This window comes from Phalacrocorax carbo, chromosome 4 (genome assembly GCF_963921805.1).
Source record: "Phalacrocorax carbo chromosome 4, bPhaCar2.1, whole genome shotgun sequence".
Classification (NCBI taxonomy): domain Eukaryota; kingdom Metazoa; phylum Chordata; class Aves; order Suliformes; family Phalacrocoracidae; genus Phalacrocorax; species Phalacrocorax carbo.
Window position 1 is genome coordinate 30,147,883 of NC_087516.1, and position 21,798 is coordinate 30,169,680.

General features: G+C 38.7%; 1 protein-coding gene across 2 annotated transcripts in view; it reads right to left on the reverse strand.

The window, feature by feature from the left end:
* Positions 1-21,798, reverse strand: part of USP46 (ubiquitin specific peptidase 46) — a 35,077-nt gene that overhangs the window by 12,405 nt on the left and 874 nt on the right. Inside the window, exons 2-6 of one of the 2 annotated variants that reach the window (XM_064449429.1) lie at positions 21,094-21,215; positions 9,470-9,550; positions 8,460-8,673; positions 5,988-6,217; positions 2,458-2,534 (exon numbers count right to left, since the gene is read on the reverse strand). In XM_064449429.1, the coding sequence (XP_064305499.1) occupies positions 2,458-2,534; positions 5,988-6,217; positions 8,460-8,673; positions 9,470-9,550; positions 21,094-21,111 (620 nt within the window). In that variant the 5' untranslated portion in view covers positions 21,112-21,215. The remainder of the gene's footprint in view (positions 1-2,457; positions 2,535-5,987; positions 6,218-8,459; positions 8,674-9,469; positions 9,551-21,093; positions 21,216-21,798) is intronic. The other variant, XM_064449428.1, reaches the window with a different exon arrangement.

Here is a 21,798-nt window from a genome sequence, read left to right on the forward strand (position 1 = left end):
AAGAGTAATATTTTGGTCATTCCTATTAACAGAAACCACGAAAGCATTTACACTTTGTTCAATAATGCATAATACCATAGAGCAATGAGAGGAAATCCATATTCTAACTGAATATATGGTTTCTAAACAGAGGTAGACATGCTGCTTGTGCAAAAGACAATCAGAATAGATGATAGGTGATGTCTCTTTTCCTGTTTAATCTGTTAATAGCAATCTGCACCTCCCACCCCAAGAAAACAAAAACTGGGGTTTTACTTCCCTCTATTTCCAAAAGAAACTTTGGGTGGACTTCATGCTATTAAAGTAAAGACAGATACTATACTGGCATGTATAAACAACCTTTTAGGGCATCCATTCTTCTCAGGATTTTATAGATCTCTGCTGGAATATTGTGCCTAATTTTAGGCAACTGCACTTCAAGATAGATAACGTTCAAGAGAGGGGTTCAATTGGAGAGAAGGACGAAAAGTAATGAACGTGACAGAGATCTAGAGAAGATAGACTGTGACGGAAAGGTTGAATGACCTTAGGCTGTTTAACTTAAGAAAGTGATGACATTCTTCCTGTATGTAAAACGTTGCTGCTAAGAGGAACAGGAGCAATCCCTGGTGTATGTCCAGAGCACACAGGGCAAGCAGAAATGGGCTTGAACTGAAACAAGGAAGATTCACATTACACAGTGGGAAAAAGTTGTTAGTAATAAGAACAGGAAGGACTGGGATATGCAGTCGAGCTACTACTACTAAAAGATCTTTTGGAACATCTTGGACAAGCATCCCACCTGAGGTGGAGATAGTGGCTAACCTGTTGGAGTTCCTTTCAACTCCACTATTCACCTGTTGGTTGCAGTAGTGCAGAAGTGCAGGTGCAGTTCTTCCACATTGTAAGCTACAGCCACTGGCTGTTCAGCAGTAGAAATGCTATTGGTACTTTTACTGAAGTACTCGGTGTCTTTGCATAAAATGGCCTTTCCAAACAAAACATTTCCAGGAAGCTTAACAACTAAGAAATTAAATAAAAAATTGGGAAAAGCTGAAGGACAGATGGTAACTTACGTACAGCAGCAGTTTCTAACACGTTCACCAGACTAAGCTGTAAGAAGTCAGCGCTCAGTCTCCAGTAACTGTATATCATAGAACCAAATAACAACTCAATTTAGAAAGGACTTCTGAAGATGCACACTTCGGCCTCCTTGCATGTCAGTGTGATTTCAAATTGAGTTTGGACACCATAGGGAAAGGTAAGTAATGCTGACAAAACCAAGTTGAAAGCAGTGGCTACAGCGAAGAACTTCAAAGTGTGCAAACAAAAACCTGTAGTACCAATACTGCTTCAATTATTGGTGACCATGAACAGACAAAGAGACAATGGGGAGAAAAAGAAAATAATGCAGTGCTTTCCAAAGCCTCTCTTCAGTTTGCTCACCTTCTAAAATGAGGCTAGTTACTGCAGTGTGGATTACTTGAGGGCTAAGGACTGCTACGGTATCCTACAGGAGATTGAACAGAAGTTGAGAAGGAAAAAAAGAACTGGATCAAGCACTTTAAAATGTGACAGAAGTTACTTAGTACAGTTGTGGTATCCACAGAGAAATCACTGGTTTCTGCCTCAGGAGATGGTTAGCACCTCATATGCTTTCTCTTTCTGTAACTCTCATCTTGGGGTGAGATGCCAGGCGACCCTTCCTAGGCCTTCCAGAATAACTGTTAAATGCAACATCAAACTTCATAGCAATTTTGGAGCTTGAAAGAGTAATTTGACCAACTGATAATTGTTACCTTAGAGCAGCAACTTATTGTCTTAAATCTAGGTATCAGTTTATTGTATCAATGCCAACACTCCAGATATTTTAAATCTCTCAGAATAATCATCCATGCAAGTCTGAAAATTAATTTGACCTCTGGAGTATTTGTTGAATAGTTAAGAGTGTACTAGGAGCAGAACTGAAACTTAGAGTAAAAGACTACACCCTGTAATTTTAGGATGAGACACAGAATAAGAAACTTGTATGGCAGAAAAGTGGACTTTTAAAATCTTTTGCCCTTTAGGGATTCTAGCGCTCATTCTGCAAAGCACACACTTAACTTTTAATATGCACATAAGTCCTAATTAACAAAGCACTTGAGTGGAAGCTTAAAGGTAAGGACACTGAAATCCCTTTGAAGCCAATTACTATTCTGCAGCAATTCTTCCAGATGACAAGGCAATCAATTATTTTCCCCAAGAGATTATTTTTTTCTCTTTCAAACACATACATTGAAAGAGAAAGTAAGTAAAACAAAACACATTGGTGTATATTTTGTCATTAGAGGAAACATCCAGTTTACAGCCTTTTTCTTCTGCTTAGGAAAAGCTTAAAACCCAATGTTATTCTATGTCTCTTTTCTGTACCTACTAGACTTGGAAAATTTAGCAAAATCAGACAGAACTCTCTGCCAAAGAAATGCATTCATTTACCTTAGACAGTGTGTAATTGATGTGTTCTGCTCCACATCGACAGAAAGGTCAAGAAAATCTTCATCTTTGCTACTAACCTGTTGCAAAAAATATACATGTAAACCAGAGATTTAGTAAAATGCCATACATCTAAATGCTGTTAATATCTATGTGCAAATGCTAAAGATAGAGCAATTTCTGCAGAAATAAATTACACAAAAATAAATAATTTTGATGCTTTTAAATTTTTTTTCTAGTTCGGCGTGACTATATTTATTAGTAACTCTACCAATCCAGCTTCATATAATTCAACTTCCATCTGTTCCACTCATCCAAGCCCACCAACCATGGGCCAGTGACTTCAGTCTACTGTTCATTAAAGGGGGAGCATCATCCCCTATATTAGCTGACTGGCGCATCACGTACGTTCCCTTGTTTTGTAACACAACCTACTTCCTTATTGTACTGTAATTTTATTTACCGTTTGTGTAACATATCACTCTACATAATGACAGTTTATGCCCTACATGATTATTTCTGCTATTAAGGATGCAATGAAGATATTTTCCAAATAAACATCTGTCAAGAAATGTCATATCTAACCATATTATATTTTCTCTCCAGTGAGCATTCAAAAGGCTGACTATATTTTTGGTTGACACAGCTGCATTTCCCCGTTGAATATTGTTCCTGGTCAATAATCTTGATTAAAAAATTAAAAGATTAAAGATAAAAATGGCAAAGTAATAATATTTTGCAAAATTGTTTTGATTTTGCCAATGTTTTTTTAGATTGAACAAGAGGAGAAAAACTCTAATATAGAATTTTTATTTTAAAAAAGTAACCCCCAACATTTTCAGAATGACAGATCTTGATTTTTGCTTTGAAAATTAATTTTTACTTAGTGTGTTTAATCTTGAAGATGATGTAAAAAAAAAATCAGCCAAATGGATAATTGTTTTAATACTTCAACTGAGTCAAAAAGACTGCAGAATTACTTACTGCACATGCATTTAGTCATATTCATAATACCCAATGCTGGTTTTAAAATGCTGCGTGAACACTCCATATTTTGCATCCTATGACTGCATTTCCTTAGAATAACTATATCAAATGATAGGATAGTGAAGTTCAAACCAAGAACTTCAATGAGGGGTTGAATCCATTGTTCTGATGCAAGTCGCTCGTGCTCAGATTTCGGCAATTCTATGGATGTGAAAGTCATGTACTACTTTCAGCTCATCTTTGCATTGTGTCAGGGATCCTATAAACACGGTGAATGAAGCCCATATTAGTCCTGAATCCAGGGGAACACCTTTAGCAGGATGAATTTTGATATTATCAAAGATGTACGGAGGCACAATGTGCACCCAGTTAAAATGAACAGCAGTTCTTCAAATAAAAATCCTCCCTGAGACATGATTTGACCCACAGGGGACAGGAAACTACAAAACTGGTAGCAATGAACTGCAGTATAAACATACAGCTCGAATTCAGAAGATAGAGAAACAAAGCTTCAGAGAACATCGTGTCTCTACAGTTGGAACTAGAGTTCTGTCAGACACACTGCATATCAAGAAAGAGGTTAAACACTTGGAAAAGCCTTTTTGCAAGTATAGTGTTTCATCTGACTACCACAAAGAAGCTAGGAATTTTGTTATTGATTTCAGCACATGAAATATTTGCTGAAAGGGGAAGATGAGCTACTTGGAGCTAGAATAATACAGTCCAAAAGTAAAGGTAACTGGAAAATTCTAACTGCACTCTGATGGAACTGCTGGACTGAATGATTCTTCATGCACTGCATACGAAAATTTTAGCAAAGGAACATCTTTCAATCCATTTTACTATTTCCCAAAGACTTCAAGATACAATAATACAAGAAAAACAAACTGGAAAAGAATCCTAAGTATACAGTATTTCTGCATTCACAGGAAGCTGCAGACAAGCTTTCCTACTGCAGCCAATACCTAGTGCTATTTTTTCCATGAAGCTTGGTCACTTTGAATTACAAATAGGGTATTGTGCAGTTTTGCTGTTACCCAAGGACACATCCTGACTTTAGTACAGTTTGTCTGAGTAAACACTGGATATTAATTTAAAATTAGGCCACAACCAATTAAAGAAGCTTGCCAGTTAAAAAATAATTCTACCCTTACACTTATTATAACTTGCTATTATTACTTGGGCTTTTATAATTGAAAGAGATTAAAGAATTAATTTTCAATCTCTCATGTTTTCACTTATACAAGCTTGTTCCAAGCTTTGTCCAACTCCTTTTTCATGTTGATTATCACCATATCCCTTTTTCACCCCTCTCTCACCTAAATCCCTGGAGAAGTAATATTTTCTTGGAGTACAGATCTATTCTTTATGACTAGAAATATCAGAATATGTTCCTTTACACATCTGGTAGGACCTGGGTAGGGTTTATGTCACCTAACTTCAGCTTTCTAAAGTTAGATATTTAACCTCAGCTTGCTGTCTGAAGACATCCTCTCAGGGCACCTTCTCCCATCTTAATGCAGATAATCTAAAGTTGCATTTTCTTCCTTCTTTAGAAGTCCTTGGTAGCAGTACTGGTCTGAGTTAAAACTGCATCATTCATAGGCCAGATCAGTTTGCTGGCCCAGTTCACAGCATTGCTGCACCAACAATTGCAACAGGTCAGTAACACCATGGAGCCAGAACAAGCTGTAAGGCACAGAATACTTGATACTGCTAGAAACTTTCTGTTTCATGAAACAGCCCAGAGATAGATGGAGAGAGCTTCCTGCAGGAGCTCCTTTGCTATCTCTGTCATCTATAGAAGGAGCTGAGAAAACTAGTTAATCCTTGACACCTACCTTTTACAAAGCAAAGTTTAGGTGAGCTTAATTCCAACCTTTTTGGAAAGTCAGTGTCATTGTTTGCCCCAAAACAGATTTTTTTTCCTGTCTGTGTTACTATTCCACATGGCAACCACACAGAGAGTAACCTCTTTTTATTATTATTTCTTTTCCCTTTAAGTAGAAGCATGTGATTGAAAAACCACAGAAATCGATAGGAAATTTGCAATCAGGTTTCCTAACTAAAACAAATTTTTACTCATACTTCAAACATAAAAGACTTCAAACTGACTGCATCCTGTAGAAAACATTAGGGAGGTAAAAGAAAACATACGGTTTGTTAGTAACAAACCCTCTGTATGCCAGCCACATTCTTAGAATTGAATTAACACAAATTCATCTTAACATTTCACTTATTCATGGAATAATGATGTGAATATCTTCTCCCATAGTTGCAGTAATAAGGAAGGGTATTGATTAACTGGTAAGGATTTTAACTGTAGAGATATGTATTAGGACAGCAAGACTTGGCATAGGTTAGCCAAGTAATGCTTAGAAAAATAAATTTTTAGAAAAGAATATACTCACTTCAAGCAGTAAAGTCTACAGGAATATCCACAATTCTCAGATGTCTGAAAAGATTCATATATTTATATATAGAAAATGCATCTATCTACTAATGGGCAACCACAAAAAAAAAAAAAAATCTATCCCAATGCTTACGGTTTCACAGTTCAAACATCTAGTTTCGTTAGTCAGTGTTCCCTGAAAAATCTCATGCACCCAGGTGAGTTCTTGTTTATTGTTCTCTTCAGCTTCATTCATGTTGCCATTTTTCAGTTTCCCATTTTGCTTTTCCTGTTTCTTCTCCTCCTGCAAAATGTCTGCGATGGTGTTGAGCAGGTAATTTAAAAACTCATGTGCATCCTGCTGCATGTAGTTGTCAAAGAGATCTGTGAAGAAGAGAGTCGAGATTTCTAAAGCTGAGTATATCCTTTCCTTCAAGAAAGCAAACTAAATTCATTATTTCTTTCCAAATACATGTACTGGCCCTTGCTCTGCAAAGTACTTAGAATCATGCCAAAGAAGAGCAGTTTTGCAGTCATGCTGGCTTCAGTGAAGATACTTTGGGGGAAGGCTTCATCTCACCTAACTTTAGCTGTCTGAAAGGTTAGGGTCTTCTTTGGAGCTGGCTGGTTGTGTAGGCTCCCACTACAGTCAATGAAGAAAGCAAGAGGGTGACTCATCCTAAATTAATTCCTCAGACTAGATGCTTAACTTTAGGCAGCACTGACTCCCACCCATATATTCCAAGTCCCTCAGACACTTAGGAACATCACAGAGTCTGGACAATAAGACAAATGGCTGGGGAACTCTAGATGTTGGATGCTGACACATACTTGTGTACTGTGTCTGGCTGGGATGGAGTTATCTTTCCTCATAGCAGCCCATACAGTGCTGTGCTTTGTACATGTGGCTAGAATGGTGCTGGTAATGCACCAGTGTTTTGGCTATTGCTGAGCAGTGTTCAGACAGCATAAAGGCTGTCTCTCCAAAGCCCACGCCCTGCCAAAGCCTGGTAGGCTACGGGTGGGCAAGAGATTGGGAGGGGACATAACTGGGACAGCTGACCCAAACTCACCAAAGGGATATTCCACACTATATGACCTCATGCTCAGAGGTCTTGACCTCAGGACCTCAGAGAAAGGAGGAGGGGGAGGGCATTCATTATTAAGACATTTGTCTTCCGAAGCAACTCCTATGCATACCAAGGTCCTGCTTCCCGGGAAGTAGCTGGAAATCGCCTGCTGATGGGAGGCAGAGAATAAATCTCCTTTGGTTTTGCTTTACTTCTCCATGTGGCCTTTGGGGTTTTTTATTAAACTGCCTTTATCTCAAAGCACAAGTTTTTTTCATCTTATTTTCTCCCCCTGTCCTGCTGAGGAAGGGACTGAGAGGCTTGGTGGGCACCTGGCAGCCAGCCAATGTTAAGCCACTACAAATAGTAATAATAACACCATCCAGCAAAGCTTACTTTTCACACACAAGTCTGAGGAACAGAAACTTGTCCTCTTCAATAAGAAAAGCTTGCAGGAGGAGGTGAGAATATCTCAGTGGTGATTTAGTACAGAATTCTCCAGTGAAGGCTTAATTTGCCCACCATGTTGAAGAAAAAAGAATCTGTGTTCCCAAGAAGTGTGCATTTTTATCCCCCTACTCCTGAAAAAGCTCACGTGGATTTCCTCAGAAAATATTGCACAGATCCTTCGGCTTTGCAATGTCTAGCCTGGACACATAAGCAGGTTAACACACACCAAGTCTGTCCCTAATTTAAAAAAGCTGAAAACATAAGATCCAATCCCTAAAAGTGATCCCCAACATTTATCGCAAGATGACTCAGAGCTAACTTTGCCATACTTTCAAACGCCTGCTCTGGAACGAACAGTCTGCCTATTTATATGGTGTCACCAGGAAGCAATTTCTTCCAGGTGTTTGACTCGTACTTTGTCTCTTCATTCAAAGCTCCCCTGTTTCTAAGCATACCACCCACATTGATGTGAATCCAGGCCAGAATGGAGTTGTGTGGCAGGCTTCCTTATTTCAAGATGTTCCTCATATCCCATAGAGAGAACTACTACAAAATTGGGCATATGCTGTTGCCAACCTAATGCTTAAAAAGGGCCTGATGCTTCACAAAGTAGGACTGTGCCCACCACTTCGGAGAACAAGAGCAGCAGTTGACGTGTCATCCACATATATACAGTTACCTATCCTCCCGGGTGTTTTGGATCAGTGGCGTCTGTAGCACTCCTGGGTCACACAGTTGCTATACTGTCAACTGCCCTCAATGTTTCTCTCTGCCATACTCCACCAAAAAACAATGAAAAAATGACAGCAGAATGTCACCCTATTCCCAGGTCTAGTTCACTGTACAGTTCGGTCTGTCCCACCATGCTGTGAAAACATCATTAATTCACACACCTCTGGAAACTTACGAAACCTAGTACGGTTATTTCAAGAATAATATCATGTATACAGATACTAAAATATTAGTATCTAAACCCCCAAAAGCACTAAAAGCAATTTACAAATCTTACCTGAACATCTGATTAATACGACCACATTGCCCAAAATTTATTTACACTTTCTTGATCAATGTATGAATGCCGAAGAGGATTCCAGTTTTACACTTACCATTCTCTTTTCTTAACCTTGATATAAACTTCTTTGGTGGAATAACTCCAACTTTCTTCTTCTGAGTAGCAATACTGTGGAAAAGATCTGCCAGGCAAGTCAAGAGATTTTCCTTCTTTTTCTGTTGGGCCTTGTATGACAATACATTTTCCCGAAATGGCCGGCAAAAATACAATGCCTGTAGCACGGAGTTACAGTAGCAGGTGTTCCCAAACTGCCATGTAAAATTAAAAACAGTCTTAATCCCTGTGCATGTCAGTAAAACTAGTTGCTTCATTCAACTTCTGGCTTCTGTGCCCCTGTCACATGCCAGCCATTTCGCCATGCAGCTGCTGTAGGAATATATTTCCACACCCACCCCGACACTTCACAGAAGAAAACTATGGTGTTCTACATTAACTAGGATACAAAGTAAAAGTTTCCACTTGCAAGAGATATATTTATCATAGTGGATCTCGTTAAGCTTGTTTTCATATATCAATATACTGGGCTTTGTCTTACTGCTCAGTAGCAGAATGACTAATGTTTTCAGTGGCAGGAATTACTATATGTGTTTTATTTATAAGGGAATAAACAAGTGATTAAACACCCTTCTCACTCATTCTCTCCTTAGTCTGAAAAAAAAAGCTCTTCTGAAGAGAGTCCCCAATGCAGGCTGCTGTGCCTAAGCTTGTACATACTTCCATCACTCCCTCTCTCTCGTTTCATAGCTAAAATAGAGTTTTAACTTTATTGAAGTGTAAATTCTAATCCCTGGAAACATTCATAGACCAGTAAACTGTTTTCTCTGGGGGTGTATGAAGCTATCTTCAAATATCTGATACAGTTTTGCAACCCACTTTGCCTAAAATTGGAACATGAGCAGCACTTTTTCAAAAAAAAAAAGACAATCCTACCTTAGAACAGGATTAGGGGAGGGGAAAAAAAAAAAAAAAAAGAAGACACCAAAGTTCAAGTAACATCAAAGCCACAGTTCTGTGTATGGTTTGCCCACTGAAAATAGTACTTACATTGACCAATCCAAAGTAGTGTTCATTGATTGGAAACTGCTCTGGGCCAATGTCTTTTTCCAGAGCAGAGGCATTGGTGCCCTATAAAAAAAAGAGAGGAGAAATTATTTAGAATATTAAGATTCTAAAACAATGTTATGGGCAGCATCCAGACAGAAACTCATTTTTCCCTTTCAGCTACAATTAGCCAAGCTAACTCTGTCTTGCTAATGGGCAAGCATGACAGTCACATGAGCCAATAAATATTGTTGCAGTTCTAGGTAGTGGAGGTGGCCTGACCTGGACACTCCAGTAATGGCTGATTAGGAGTGAGCAGGTCACAACAACAGTGGTTCTCCACACACCTGCCTCCCCCTTATTATGTACGTAAACACCTGGATCCCATTACCCTCTTGCCTTCTCCTCCAGATACTTTCTGGTCTTAAGCAAAACCCTTAAAGTTATCTTGGATAAACCCATCCCTAGATGTAAGACAGGTTTTGTAAACATTACTGAAACTCCTGTGAATCCTTTCTAATTCATCAGCAGCCTTTAACAATACTTGGGCTCCAAATCGGCACCCAGTTCTAGAAACAACACCACAAACGTTAGAAGCAAGTGTAATGTATCTGCCGTTTTGTCCTACCTACTATCAAAGGGTGCATAAGCCCAAGCACTGTTACATCTCTCAGTCTCTGTCTCAGTGTGGCAAGTTATGCTCAACTGTATCTTCTTTCACTCCAACAGCAAAGTTGCTTTCACTACTACTGGTCTGTGAAGTACAACCATTAATTTTGTATGTTACCTGTAGTTTTGCTATATTAAAGTGCCCTTTTTTAAACAAGCTTAGATTACCAAGGAAGCCAGATTGCTGCCAAAGAAAATGTCATCACTCCTATCCACTCTATAAGCATATAGATCCCTGTAGGACCTCACCAAAAAATGCTGTGTTTGGACAAGTATTCCCTAGATATATTTATTCAAGACCTATCAGCCAATTTTTCATCTGCATGATAACTGCTTTACTGACATCATACATTTATTTCCTTACTGAGCATGCTCTGCAGTGTGAGGCATTCATATGTTATGCCTTAGAATTTCCATCACACAAGAACAGCACAGTTGGATGACTTTCATAAAACCATGTAAAATGTCCCTGTAAACATGCCAACACATAAAAATCTTGAAATTTCCTGTGTTCCTGAGGGTTGTTCAATATATCATTTGCTCAGAGATTTTATCAGCTAGAATTTTCAAAATTACTGGTAACCAAATTCAATAATTCTGGTGTCCCTTCCTCATCTTCTGCCCAAAGCCTGGTTTGTATTTCCTTGCTGTACCTACCATCACCACTGCTTGCTATATTAGATTATTATTTCGTGTCTTCTCAACAAAAGAAGAAGATTTTAGTCAACAGAATCAACATTGTGAAACTCAGCACAGGTGCTCTTTGAGAATTTGCAAGCCTTGAAAGTAAAGCAGCTCCTTCAAGTTGTCAGCTTCCAGAAAAGCTCCAAAGATTTTGTATTTCATACGCCCTTCATAGGTTTCTTTCCAGTCTCTCCCTCACATACACATAGCTCATTGCTCAGACCAAGTATGGGTGATTTCCCAGACACTCCCTTTGAGACTGAAGTACTTTACCCGCACAAGGCTCTGTGCAAAGCTTAAGGAATATGTTCTGTGTCCTCACCGGGCTCTGCTAAGCCTCAGTGAGAAACTTGGAAAAAGAAATGATCTATACAAAGCAATTATTGGCTACCATTCAAGGGAGCTGACAGTGTGATAATTATGTAAGTTCCATATGAAGATTAGTTTCTTTGCTCGGAAAGCCAGCCTTGCCAAATATGCACAGATTCAGCAAAGCATCCGACTTCCTGAGAGGGAGGAAACTGATAGACATTTGCCTATCTGATATTAACGGTGAAGCAAACAGCCACTGTTACCCTCAAGACCTTGTCTGATAAAAGGAAAACATGACTACAGAAGATTAATGCGGCTTCTGAAGAAAACCATCTTCATATTAATACTCATGGTACAGCATTCAGATTAAAGCAAAGGTTTTCTTCAATCACACTTTTGGTGTTCAAATCAAGTTCCCTAACATAAAAACGAAATGGGTGCTTTTCCAGTTTTGCAGGAAGTATTTTCCACATGGAAAAAAATTCTCCCTCTAGAATTCATGGAAAATAATATCTCTAAAAAAGTAGCCTCCTACTCTTTCATAAACTACAGGTTAGAGTATGCTGTTAGACAAGTAGAACGCAAGTGCTCTGCTAACTAGTTGCTCCTACATTACTCATTTGTCTTTTCTCCAGGGCCAGGGTTTCTTACTTCAGGGGATGCCAGATGGTTTGACAAATCCTTTCAAGCATTTAAACTGTCTTGTAAATATTGTGAGAAAGAGCAAGAATCAGGATTTACCAAACAAAATTATCACTGAAAACCAAACAGATCCGTGATGTGCACTAACTGATCTTCATATAAAAACTAGACGTTGTATGGAAATTTCCAGTGTACATGCTGTTGAAACAACATAGGCTTAGTAACAGCTAGTCATAGAGCTTTACCTCTCCAAAACTAGGCTTTGGCTGTTGCAAATATAAAATGAAGCACTGTGTGCCGGGTTCCCAATAAAACAGAGAGGTTAAATTCAACCTTTGGGTAAGATGACAAAACTCCCATGGACTTTATTAGGAGCTCTGCTTTTTTTCCATCAAGAGCAATTTCAGTCTGGTTTATTTGCAGGTCTCCAAAAAAGATACTGTTAAATTTACAGGAAAAGAAAGAGTAGGAAAACAGGTAAGAAGCACAGACACCTATTACTTCAAAGAAGGATATATTTCCTACATGGAGAAAATAAAAATGTAGGCAGACTATTTAATAAACTCAAACCATGCCATGTTATATATATATATTACATGTTTTGCATAGGAAGTCTCCTCAAGAAGCAGTTGACATGATGGCAGAAGAAATGATCGGAAATTTTTCCAACCAAAGTATACCAGCAACTGTACACCCACACCAGGTTTAAAGTGGAAAAAATATGTTATTAGAGACGTGTTAAAGATGATTCAGTTTAAACCAACCATATCAAATACAGAAAACATGTTAGCCCATTACAGTTAATCTACAGCAAAAATCAACCATGACTATTTAACATGGTTTTAAGCATGGTTGTGCTTATTTCCTCTCCCAGGCGAATCATTGCGGCCACTTTTGCTGAAAACCTGCTCAAATATTTTCAATGCAATCCATTCTCTATGGTTCTATAAATGGTCCTGTGCTTCAGCTAGGAGAAATATGCTACCGCAGCTGAATCCACTATAGCTTCGAAAAACCAGCAAGAGCGGCAGTGTGGCTGCAGAGCCTGAAATGAGGGGAGACCACATAAGTCCATGAACTGGGATCTGGGACCATTAAATAAATTCATATCAGGGTATAAAGACAATAAAGGAGGCTGGCTTCTTCTTAAAAGAATATGCTAATGAAGGAAATGCCACAAAGTGACTGTGGTGGCCAGACCTTATGAGAATGAGAACAATAAGGTCAATATGGAAACTCCTACTATGTATTCTATGGTGTTGGTGAACCTTGATTTCTCTGAGGTTTTACCAATCAATTCAACAATCAGTATTCAGCCCTTATAAAATGGCAAAGACATACAGCTGGAGACATAACCAAGCCTGGGTCAGTTCAGGTTAAGCCAAGATTTCTATCACAGCATCACTCCAAAAACATTCTGGCCATATGACCTGTATTTTTTCATCTTGTTATTTTGCTCTAGGCCTTCCAATGGATAACTCTGCCATTTTCTTTTCAGCTGAAATTTCTGGTAATGTTGCTAAGAGTTTAATTTGTGCTTTGCATCACATGAAACAGATTAAGTAAAAAACCCTCCTGTTCTTTTGCACTTTAGCATGTCAAAAAAAATAGTGCAGGGGGAGAAAAAAGGCATCAGATTAGATCATTAAATCACATGTAGCAAAATAACCTAAATACAGTTAATCTATGGAGGATGAGAAAAGGAACAGAGCTAATATGAAAGATATTGCAAACTAGATATTGCAAATCAGACTAGACTTTAAAGTGTTACAGAGCCATAAATACGGCACTCACTTTCTAGAAATGTGCATGTGTTTAATTTAAAATAAATGAGTGCTGCAAAGACATTAGGAAATTTCGTAAGTCCCCTATGGAAAACCTATTAAATAGGTATTGCCAAATAAACAAACAGAGTATGAATAACCATCAAACAATAAAATGCAAAGTGAGAAATAACAAGAAATATCTTGTACACAAGAAAATCTAAAAAAATATAAGAAAAAACACATAAAAATGAATTGTGAAAACAGAAACCTAACAAATATATAAAGAACAAGAGATCAATGAAGGAAGATGGCTGGTCCATGATGAAGGGCTTCAGTTCATACAGCTGTGATCTAGATTTTTTTCCTTAGTGTTCAGCAAAAGTGAGAGCAATGTGCTAGAAATAGAGTTGTTTCCTGAAGGGAGAAACTGAAGACTTAAGACAAACTAAGGGTGACCTCCAGGCTGGTAGAAGAGAAATTAGAGTAAAAATAGAAATGGCTTCAGGGCCAGGCAGCCTGAGTTTCAGGATTTTGGAAGGCACAGCATATGGGAGGGAAGGGAAAAAGAAGATGAAGAAAGATGTGGAAGGCCTCCTGGCCAACAAATGGCAGTGATGGATAACTCAAAAGAGAGGAAGCAACTGTAAATAAAATCTAAACTTAGCTCCCAGAAGCAATACTAAGAAAATGAGTGAGCAAAGAGCAAGCAATATCACACCATGCAGTATACATGCAACTGCTTTCAACAGACATATCACCTGTCCTCAGTGTTGGACTTCAACTACCCTCATGGACAACCTCAACTTTCAGCGAGGTATGGTGAGTAATTGCAGTAGCTGAACCAGCCTTCTTCCAAACTCATAGATATTAAATGTCAAACCTGAAATGTTTCTGTAATTTTAAAAATGTTAAGTCCCTCAAGATGGTTGAATTTAACCAGATTACCTTTTTTCTCCTTCTGCAAAGAAATGTTTTATTGTTCCTCAAGCAGAGCTATTTTGGGTCTTTGTTGCTACAAGATAAAAGATGAAAGAGAGGGTGCTATAAAAAACAGGGGATCATAGTAAACAGTAAAAGAATATTGACTGACCAAAAAGCCACTGTGTACTCATATTTTTGAAGGAAAGGTGATTTAAGACAATGTGTCTAAATAAATTATTTCTGTGCATTTTTTCCTAAGAGTTTTCTGATCACTAAGGCAAATAAGACCTTGAAAGGAGATGTCTAACTTGTTTTTTGGTGGATACACTAAACTATCTCTAGCCAAAGATCTAAGTATTACATATACTATAAATAATTTCAGCTCTTCACTGTGTGGTTACAGAGAAATGGATAAAAATTGAGAGACTGAAATCCTGAACCACTTGGACAAAGTGTTTAAGGTGCTCAAGTCTTACATAGCTAAAAAGCCTTGATTTTCTTAAAGTTCAAAGCAACCAAGTACTGGAAGTGAGGTTCTAATGAAGTGTTACAAGTTCAGTATCTAAATCCATGAGCAATTTTTTAAAAATATTGACCTTTAAAGTTGCTATGATTAGACAACCTTTACCAAAATGCAAATCAGTATTCTCTCATGAGAACTGAATCTCTCATTCCTAGCTTAGTTCTTGGATTAGTGGCGCTCAGGCTTTTGCTGGAACAAGTAGCAAAACCATTTTTTTTTTGGCCAGCTTCCTTCTTCAGAACACATAACCTCAAGATGGCCTCACAAGTGAAAAAGAGACTGAGGTTTGCTTACAGACTATAATTTCTTCAATAACATTTTTGTCTGGGCCACCCAGACTGCATACATGGTGCCTCGGAGCATTCTAAAGGCAAGACACCCTCTAGACTTCATCACAGCTGCACCAGCTGTAGTACTCTTTGATAACCTGGAGACAGAAGAAAGAATATCTTCATTAAATCTCAATATAACATGAGTTATAAGGGCTGCAGTTACGCCGCAGGACAGGTTTAGAATTCAAAATTATTTTTGACAGTCAATTTTGACAGTGTTTTTCTTTTACAGAAATGCTCTAAAAACTTTTGAAATTCAGCTGAGACAAGTGCAAGATTCTGCACACAAAAAGAAGAATCACTTGAACACATACAGATTGGGAAAGAGCTGACTGAGGTAGTACTGCTTAAAAAAAAAAAAAAAGGAATAGAAAAAAAAAGCCTAGGGACCATAGTATAGTATAGTATAAGATGAATAAGTATCAGCTAAGCAGTGTTATTTCAAAAAACCACCACCACCACAACAAATGTTGACAACATAATGAAATTCTTACAGGTGGGACTCTACAAAGTTCTTAAAGTAACTTTCTTGTTTAACTTGCCACTGGTAAGACAGGACCTTACATCCAGGTTTGGGTGCTAGGTTTCAAGAAAGACGAAGATAACTGGAGAGAATCTGAAAGAAGGCAGTCAAAATGAAAATCTTAACTCTAGAGAAAAATGACATGTAAAAAAGGGTTGAACAGGGCATAAGACAGAAAAGGCTGAGGCAGGGCATGACAGTATCTTTAAGTATATAGTTTGTTTCAGAAGGGAACTAGTCTGTTCTCAGTCTCAAGGGTGGACAGGACGTGAAGGTCCAGACTCAAATTACAGCAAAGTAGATTGAGGTAAGACATTAGGAAACTTTCTAGTCATAAGGACATTGAAGCATTGGGATAGACTACCTAGAGAGATGATGTAGTCACCATCACTGGAAATTTTCATTTTCGACAGACATACATCAGAAATAACACAGTTATCAAATCAAATTCCAGTGGACAGTTGGAGACTTTATTGTCCTTGGGCAGTTTAGATGCAACTATTATTAGGTCATTAACTGTGAAATCAAATTAAATAACCACAATGCACAATGGCCAGTAATGGCTGGCTTGAAACCATCAGTATAGCAGCCTTCTCTGCAAAGGCTGAGAAAACGCAAGAACATGCTTATCATGGTGCCCTGATGGTGGAGATGCAAGCCCATTTCTTGCATCTGTGGTGTTAAGAGTACATAACGCACATAAATGTATAACAGTGTATCTACCAAACAGCCAGCCAAGGACAGTTTTGTGAGGCTAAAGGAAGATCCGCAGAAGAGACACTGCTGACTGCTTCTCTGACTGGCCATGATTTACACTCTCCGCAGAGGGTGGCTCTTCAAGCCCATTAGAACCTCCTGCATGGTACTTGCCCACCACACACTGTTAATCAGGATCCAGAAGTCTGTGTTTAATCCCATCTCTTCCACAATTCAGACTCACTCAGCCTTGCTGAGCTGTAATTAAGAGGTTCCTCTGTTAAAATATTTAGCATAACTGCTGGTTTGCTCTTAATTCAGCAACTTGAAGCCAAAGACCATATGCATCTAAAAGAAACCCACTGTAAACCACACATTGTATTCATTAATTGTCCTGTTGTGCTTATCTTCTAAACAACTAGTAAGCGCGTGATAACCACTTTAGCCATAAAAAAGGTATTAATACAAGACAAACCTCAATCATTAGTCCAGGTTATACACTGGAAATGATGTATTGGGATGTTTATCTATTATTATTAAGAGGATATGCAATGTGAGAAACATCCCAATACATTGTTTCCAATGTATAAAAAATATCTTTTGTGGACTTCTTTTTATCTTTTGATGGAACGCAGACTTTCTGCTTGTCAGTCCAGTACCCATTTGTCAGCCATACTCTCAAGTTTCTCATTACTTCAGAAAGGTATTACAGTCAGACTTCACATTCTCTATATTTTTCATAATTTTTTCCTATATTCTATACCTGTCATACTGAAATTGTGCACTCTGAAGACTATGCTTCTAAAATTGCATTGCTTGAACTACCTGTAACTAATCTTTTCAGATGTAAAAATTTCTTTTCCATTATGAATCTAAATATGCCTTCAGATAGCTGTTTTACTGTCTTGGCATATATTATTCTGCCTTAATCTCTGTTTATGGGAAGTTTTAAAAGTCATGAAGAAATATACACTGCAAGTTGTCCAAATTAATAAATCCATGTGAAAGTCATAGTGATCACTTCTGAAATCCAATAACACTCTTATTGTATGAAGCAAAATTTTACTATTTTTACAGCATTTAAATTGTAATTTTTTTTATCTAGCGTTTTCCGAATCTGTGTTTGTAGTATGAGTCCTCATTCTGCCAATGCCCTATATTTAAACAAATCCTGCAATGAGTCTCTAAAACCATGAACTACAAAAAAACAATCAACAGTTATTTTTACATGCTTCCTGAATGTAGAGACTCCCAGGTTGTTATGTTTTTCTCTACAACTAGTTTCTAGGATGGCTGAAAAATTCTTTTTTAAAAAAAAAGAAAGCTGAAATTCACAGGTATTCACATAATTCCTGGTGAATTGTGTGAACATTTTCCTGACAAAACCCACCAACTGTTATGAAATTCATAGAGAGTATGAGAAGAACAGGTAACATGAAAGCCCAATTAATAAAACCCAAAATTAATCTGAGGAACCACAACTTTTTTCTGAAGGATATCTATACAACAATTACCAGGAGCAACTGTGAGGTATCTCAGACAATACCTTGTATCAGAAGCAACCCAAATGTGTTCAGAATGTCCCATTTATTAAATTGGCAGAGCACTCTGAAGTGCAGATCAGATTATTTGAAATATTATTACAGAATTATGAAAGGGGGGATTAATACCTGTTCTCAGCAGAATACTAAAAGGTATTTAGGAGAAATACGGTCCACAAAGCCTGTTAGCCACCTCTGTAAAAAAATACATCACTACATTCTGAAATGGTTAGATGTCCTTCACTGCACACAACATCAATATCCCTAGGCCACAGCTGCAGCATGAGCTTAACTCAGAATTCAGGGCTGTACCAAAAGCTCATCAACAGAGAAATATACTGCAGAGGTTTCAGTAAGCAACAATCTTAAAATGCCAGCATGCCTATCTACCTTTGAACCAGCGTTCTGTGCTTTAGTCATCGGGTTATCTCACAAAAACAATGCCAAAGAGGATTACAAGATCCATGGGGCTAAAAGCACATCCCTAGTTTGTGCCCACAGTCTACAAGGGTTACTTGGCACTGGGTGTTGGTATTCCCTCAAACAGGGTTTCTTCAGTGCATCTTATGCTTCTTCACATCTACCATACCTGTCCTACATAAAAGTTGATGATTGCCTATTGTATACCTCCTTCTGTAGCGAACCTGGTGTGCAGAGTGGATGAACTTTCCCAGTGTCTGAAAGGCAGATAAGAGGAACATCTTAGGGGCCAGACCTCTCTTTTCGGTGAGGGTGGCCACTGCACCTGCAGAAGAGTCCCACGGATTCCTTCAGGCACAGCTGATTTCATCCCCTCCACCCCAGCAGAACAAGTTTTAGCTCTTTGGTTTCATTAGCCGAATCAGTGAATAATAACTAGTACTATTGTTATTATAACAAGGGGGACAAAACAGGTAAAAGGCAATAGAGGAATTCTATTTCATTCTAGAAACTGTGCATTTAAATATCTACTACAAATAAATGTGCCAAGTGGAAAGTTTGCACCTTACGTTTTTTCTTAGTGCTTAGACACAGTTTCCTACTGCGTCTGCCTCAGCATGTGAGAGCTTATCTATTGAATATATAGTACTACATCTCTTTTGCAAACAAGATACTGTCCCTGGCTTCCTTGCTTCACTACCCTTGTTTTGATCCTTCCTGGAAAAGACTGAATCTCTGTTATCTTCAGGAGACCAAAACTACAACTTGAGATACTAGACCTCAGGCAGTCAATTAAATAGCAAACATACATCCTAAAATGCTGACTAGCCAGGTTCCCTTGAGCTAAATTCATTCAGCTAAATTTAATCTATTTTTCCCTTTCAGGACATGGAAGTACTTAAACAAACAAACACAAAAAACTTTATCAAGAAAGGGCTACCATTGAAAACATAATCTATGTTGTATTCAGAGAAGAACATTTACTTCGGGACCAATTCCTCCCTCTGTCTCTCTCCTCCTGCCCTCCAGGAAAATCAGCCAGGCATCATCCATTTTTTTTTGCAAAAGTTAAGGAAACGATATCTCTGTGAACACTTTCAAGTGGAAGGGGAATGGAAGAAGATAAAGAAGAACAGAACTTTTTCATTACTGTGTTCAACTAAGTTAAAAAACTTAGAAACATACTATTATGCAGCATTATATACCAAATATATATTATATTACCTAAGAATTATGCAGCTATTTCTTAGTCCACAAATCGTAAGTAGTTCAGTTCTTCAAGCACTATATTATAGTGCAGGAACAAGGTCTAGGAATTAACATCTTTGTCTGGTAGATTTCTACAGATGCCCTAAATCACTTTAGCACTGCAAATATTCAGGTTTTATACACGTAAAAAGTCACCTTCTATACCTCTAACCTTCCAAAGTCCCGTTCTTATGGAAGGTTGTCATAACTCCTTCTACAGGCCATCGAGTTCAAGTCTACCACCTCATTTAAACGGATACATTTTTGGAGGAGCCATAATGCAGCGTTGCCTGTCCTTCCAAGAATGCATGTTTCTCCTACAGCCCCAAATTCCCATAACTTTCTATAAGTCTCAGCTTTTTTATCTAGAACTTCCAGTCCCTGTGGGTTATCCAGAAAAGACTAAATGTGACTAGCACAACACATCATCTCTAAAAGCTAAGTACACAGACCCTAAGGAATATGTAGCTTTAAAACATCATTATTGTTAAACCAACTTCACCTTCTGTCACAGTACTGGTTCCATGAGCTAGAATTGCCTTGAACTATTAGCCCTTGTATGCCTTTTCTGCCTGAGGCTCTAATTCTTCCCTTCAGCCTCCATTTCTTGGATGCTTTTGCAGGATATACTGGCAGCGACAGCTGAGCAGCACACCATTAGAACAACCTCATCAGTTTTGCTGTGAATCTGTTCAGTCTTTGGGAGAAGCATACTGCATATAAGTGCATCTATCTGAAGCACAGGAAAGAAACCATGAAGTTCCTAGTACTTTATGCTGATGCTAAAGTCTTAGAACCACCTAAAGGTCTCCAGCTCCCCTTCATGCGGTGCTGTCTTGTGCACTCTGCAGGACATCACACCCACCATTCATCAGCAATAAAAACCAGAGCCTGCCTCAGAAGGAAGGTAAATGCACCCAAGTGTTCTCCTCAGTCCTGTACTGTTTCCTAAACCTTTCTTTGCAGTATCCCTGGCCCACTGGCCCACAGGATTGGAAATTATTAAGAAAAACTAGAAGTTTAGAAAACTACTTACTGTTGGTGAAGAAAGGTGAGCACCCAGGTTATTTTACTACAAGTCTGGATTTCGTATTAAGTTTTTTTAACCCCAAATCCAGCCCTTCCTCTCTGCATTTCAGAGCAGGCACTTCAAAGGGACATCTGAGACTTAAGTCAGGACTATGTGTAGGATGCCCTGGGCTTCTGGTTGGAAACAAAAGAGCAAGCCCACTTAAGTGGAAGCATGGGCATGTGGAAGGGGAGCAGGCTCACAACCCAGACTCCCTCCCCCAGACCACTGCTGCTGACCCCACAGGAGCCAGGCCTCTAGGGCTGTGCCTGTTGCCTTACCCTAGAGGTAGGCTCCATTCTCCAGGGCAGGTGAATGGTTTGTGTGGCTTAGCCAGCACAAGGCGTGCTGGGGCACCGCATGGAGGGAAGCTGGCAACTGCATGTAGCTGGTCTTGAAGAACCTGGAAATAAGGGGGAAAATACAGACTAAACCAAGAAAATGTGCAAAAATAGGCTTCTCTTCTGTTTGCATTGGGGCGCTTAGCACACACCCATTTCTTTGGCAAGTTTATTACTGTGTCGCTGTATTTATAAACCTTTGACAGACAAAGTTGGAGCTCTCCCCCCAACAAGAAGCTTCAAAATTCTAAAAACCCAGTCAGATGCCCCAAGTTTGTTAGGATTAAAATTAGACCCAAGCACAATGCAGAAAGTCTTCTTTCAGCTGTTCCTGGGGAGGAAAATGGCAAAGTCTGAACATAATAAACAAAAATATTAGTGTTTCCTTATTCCTTCCTAATTGCCTAGTCTGATTCAGAGAAAGCCAAGTGATTCAAGAGTACTTAACAAACAGCAGTCCTCTCTGAGTGGCATGCAGCGCAAGCTAAACCCTTGATGTTAGCTCTAAAGCCAAGACTTCCTAGAACAGGTACCTAGCATCGGAATCCAAAAGCAGTATTATCAGGCATCTAAACAACCTCGGTTTTTGTGGAACCTGTGGAGAGCCTGATCCCATGACTCCAAAGGGTACCCGCCTGAGAGGGT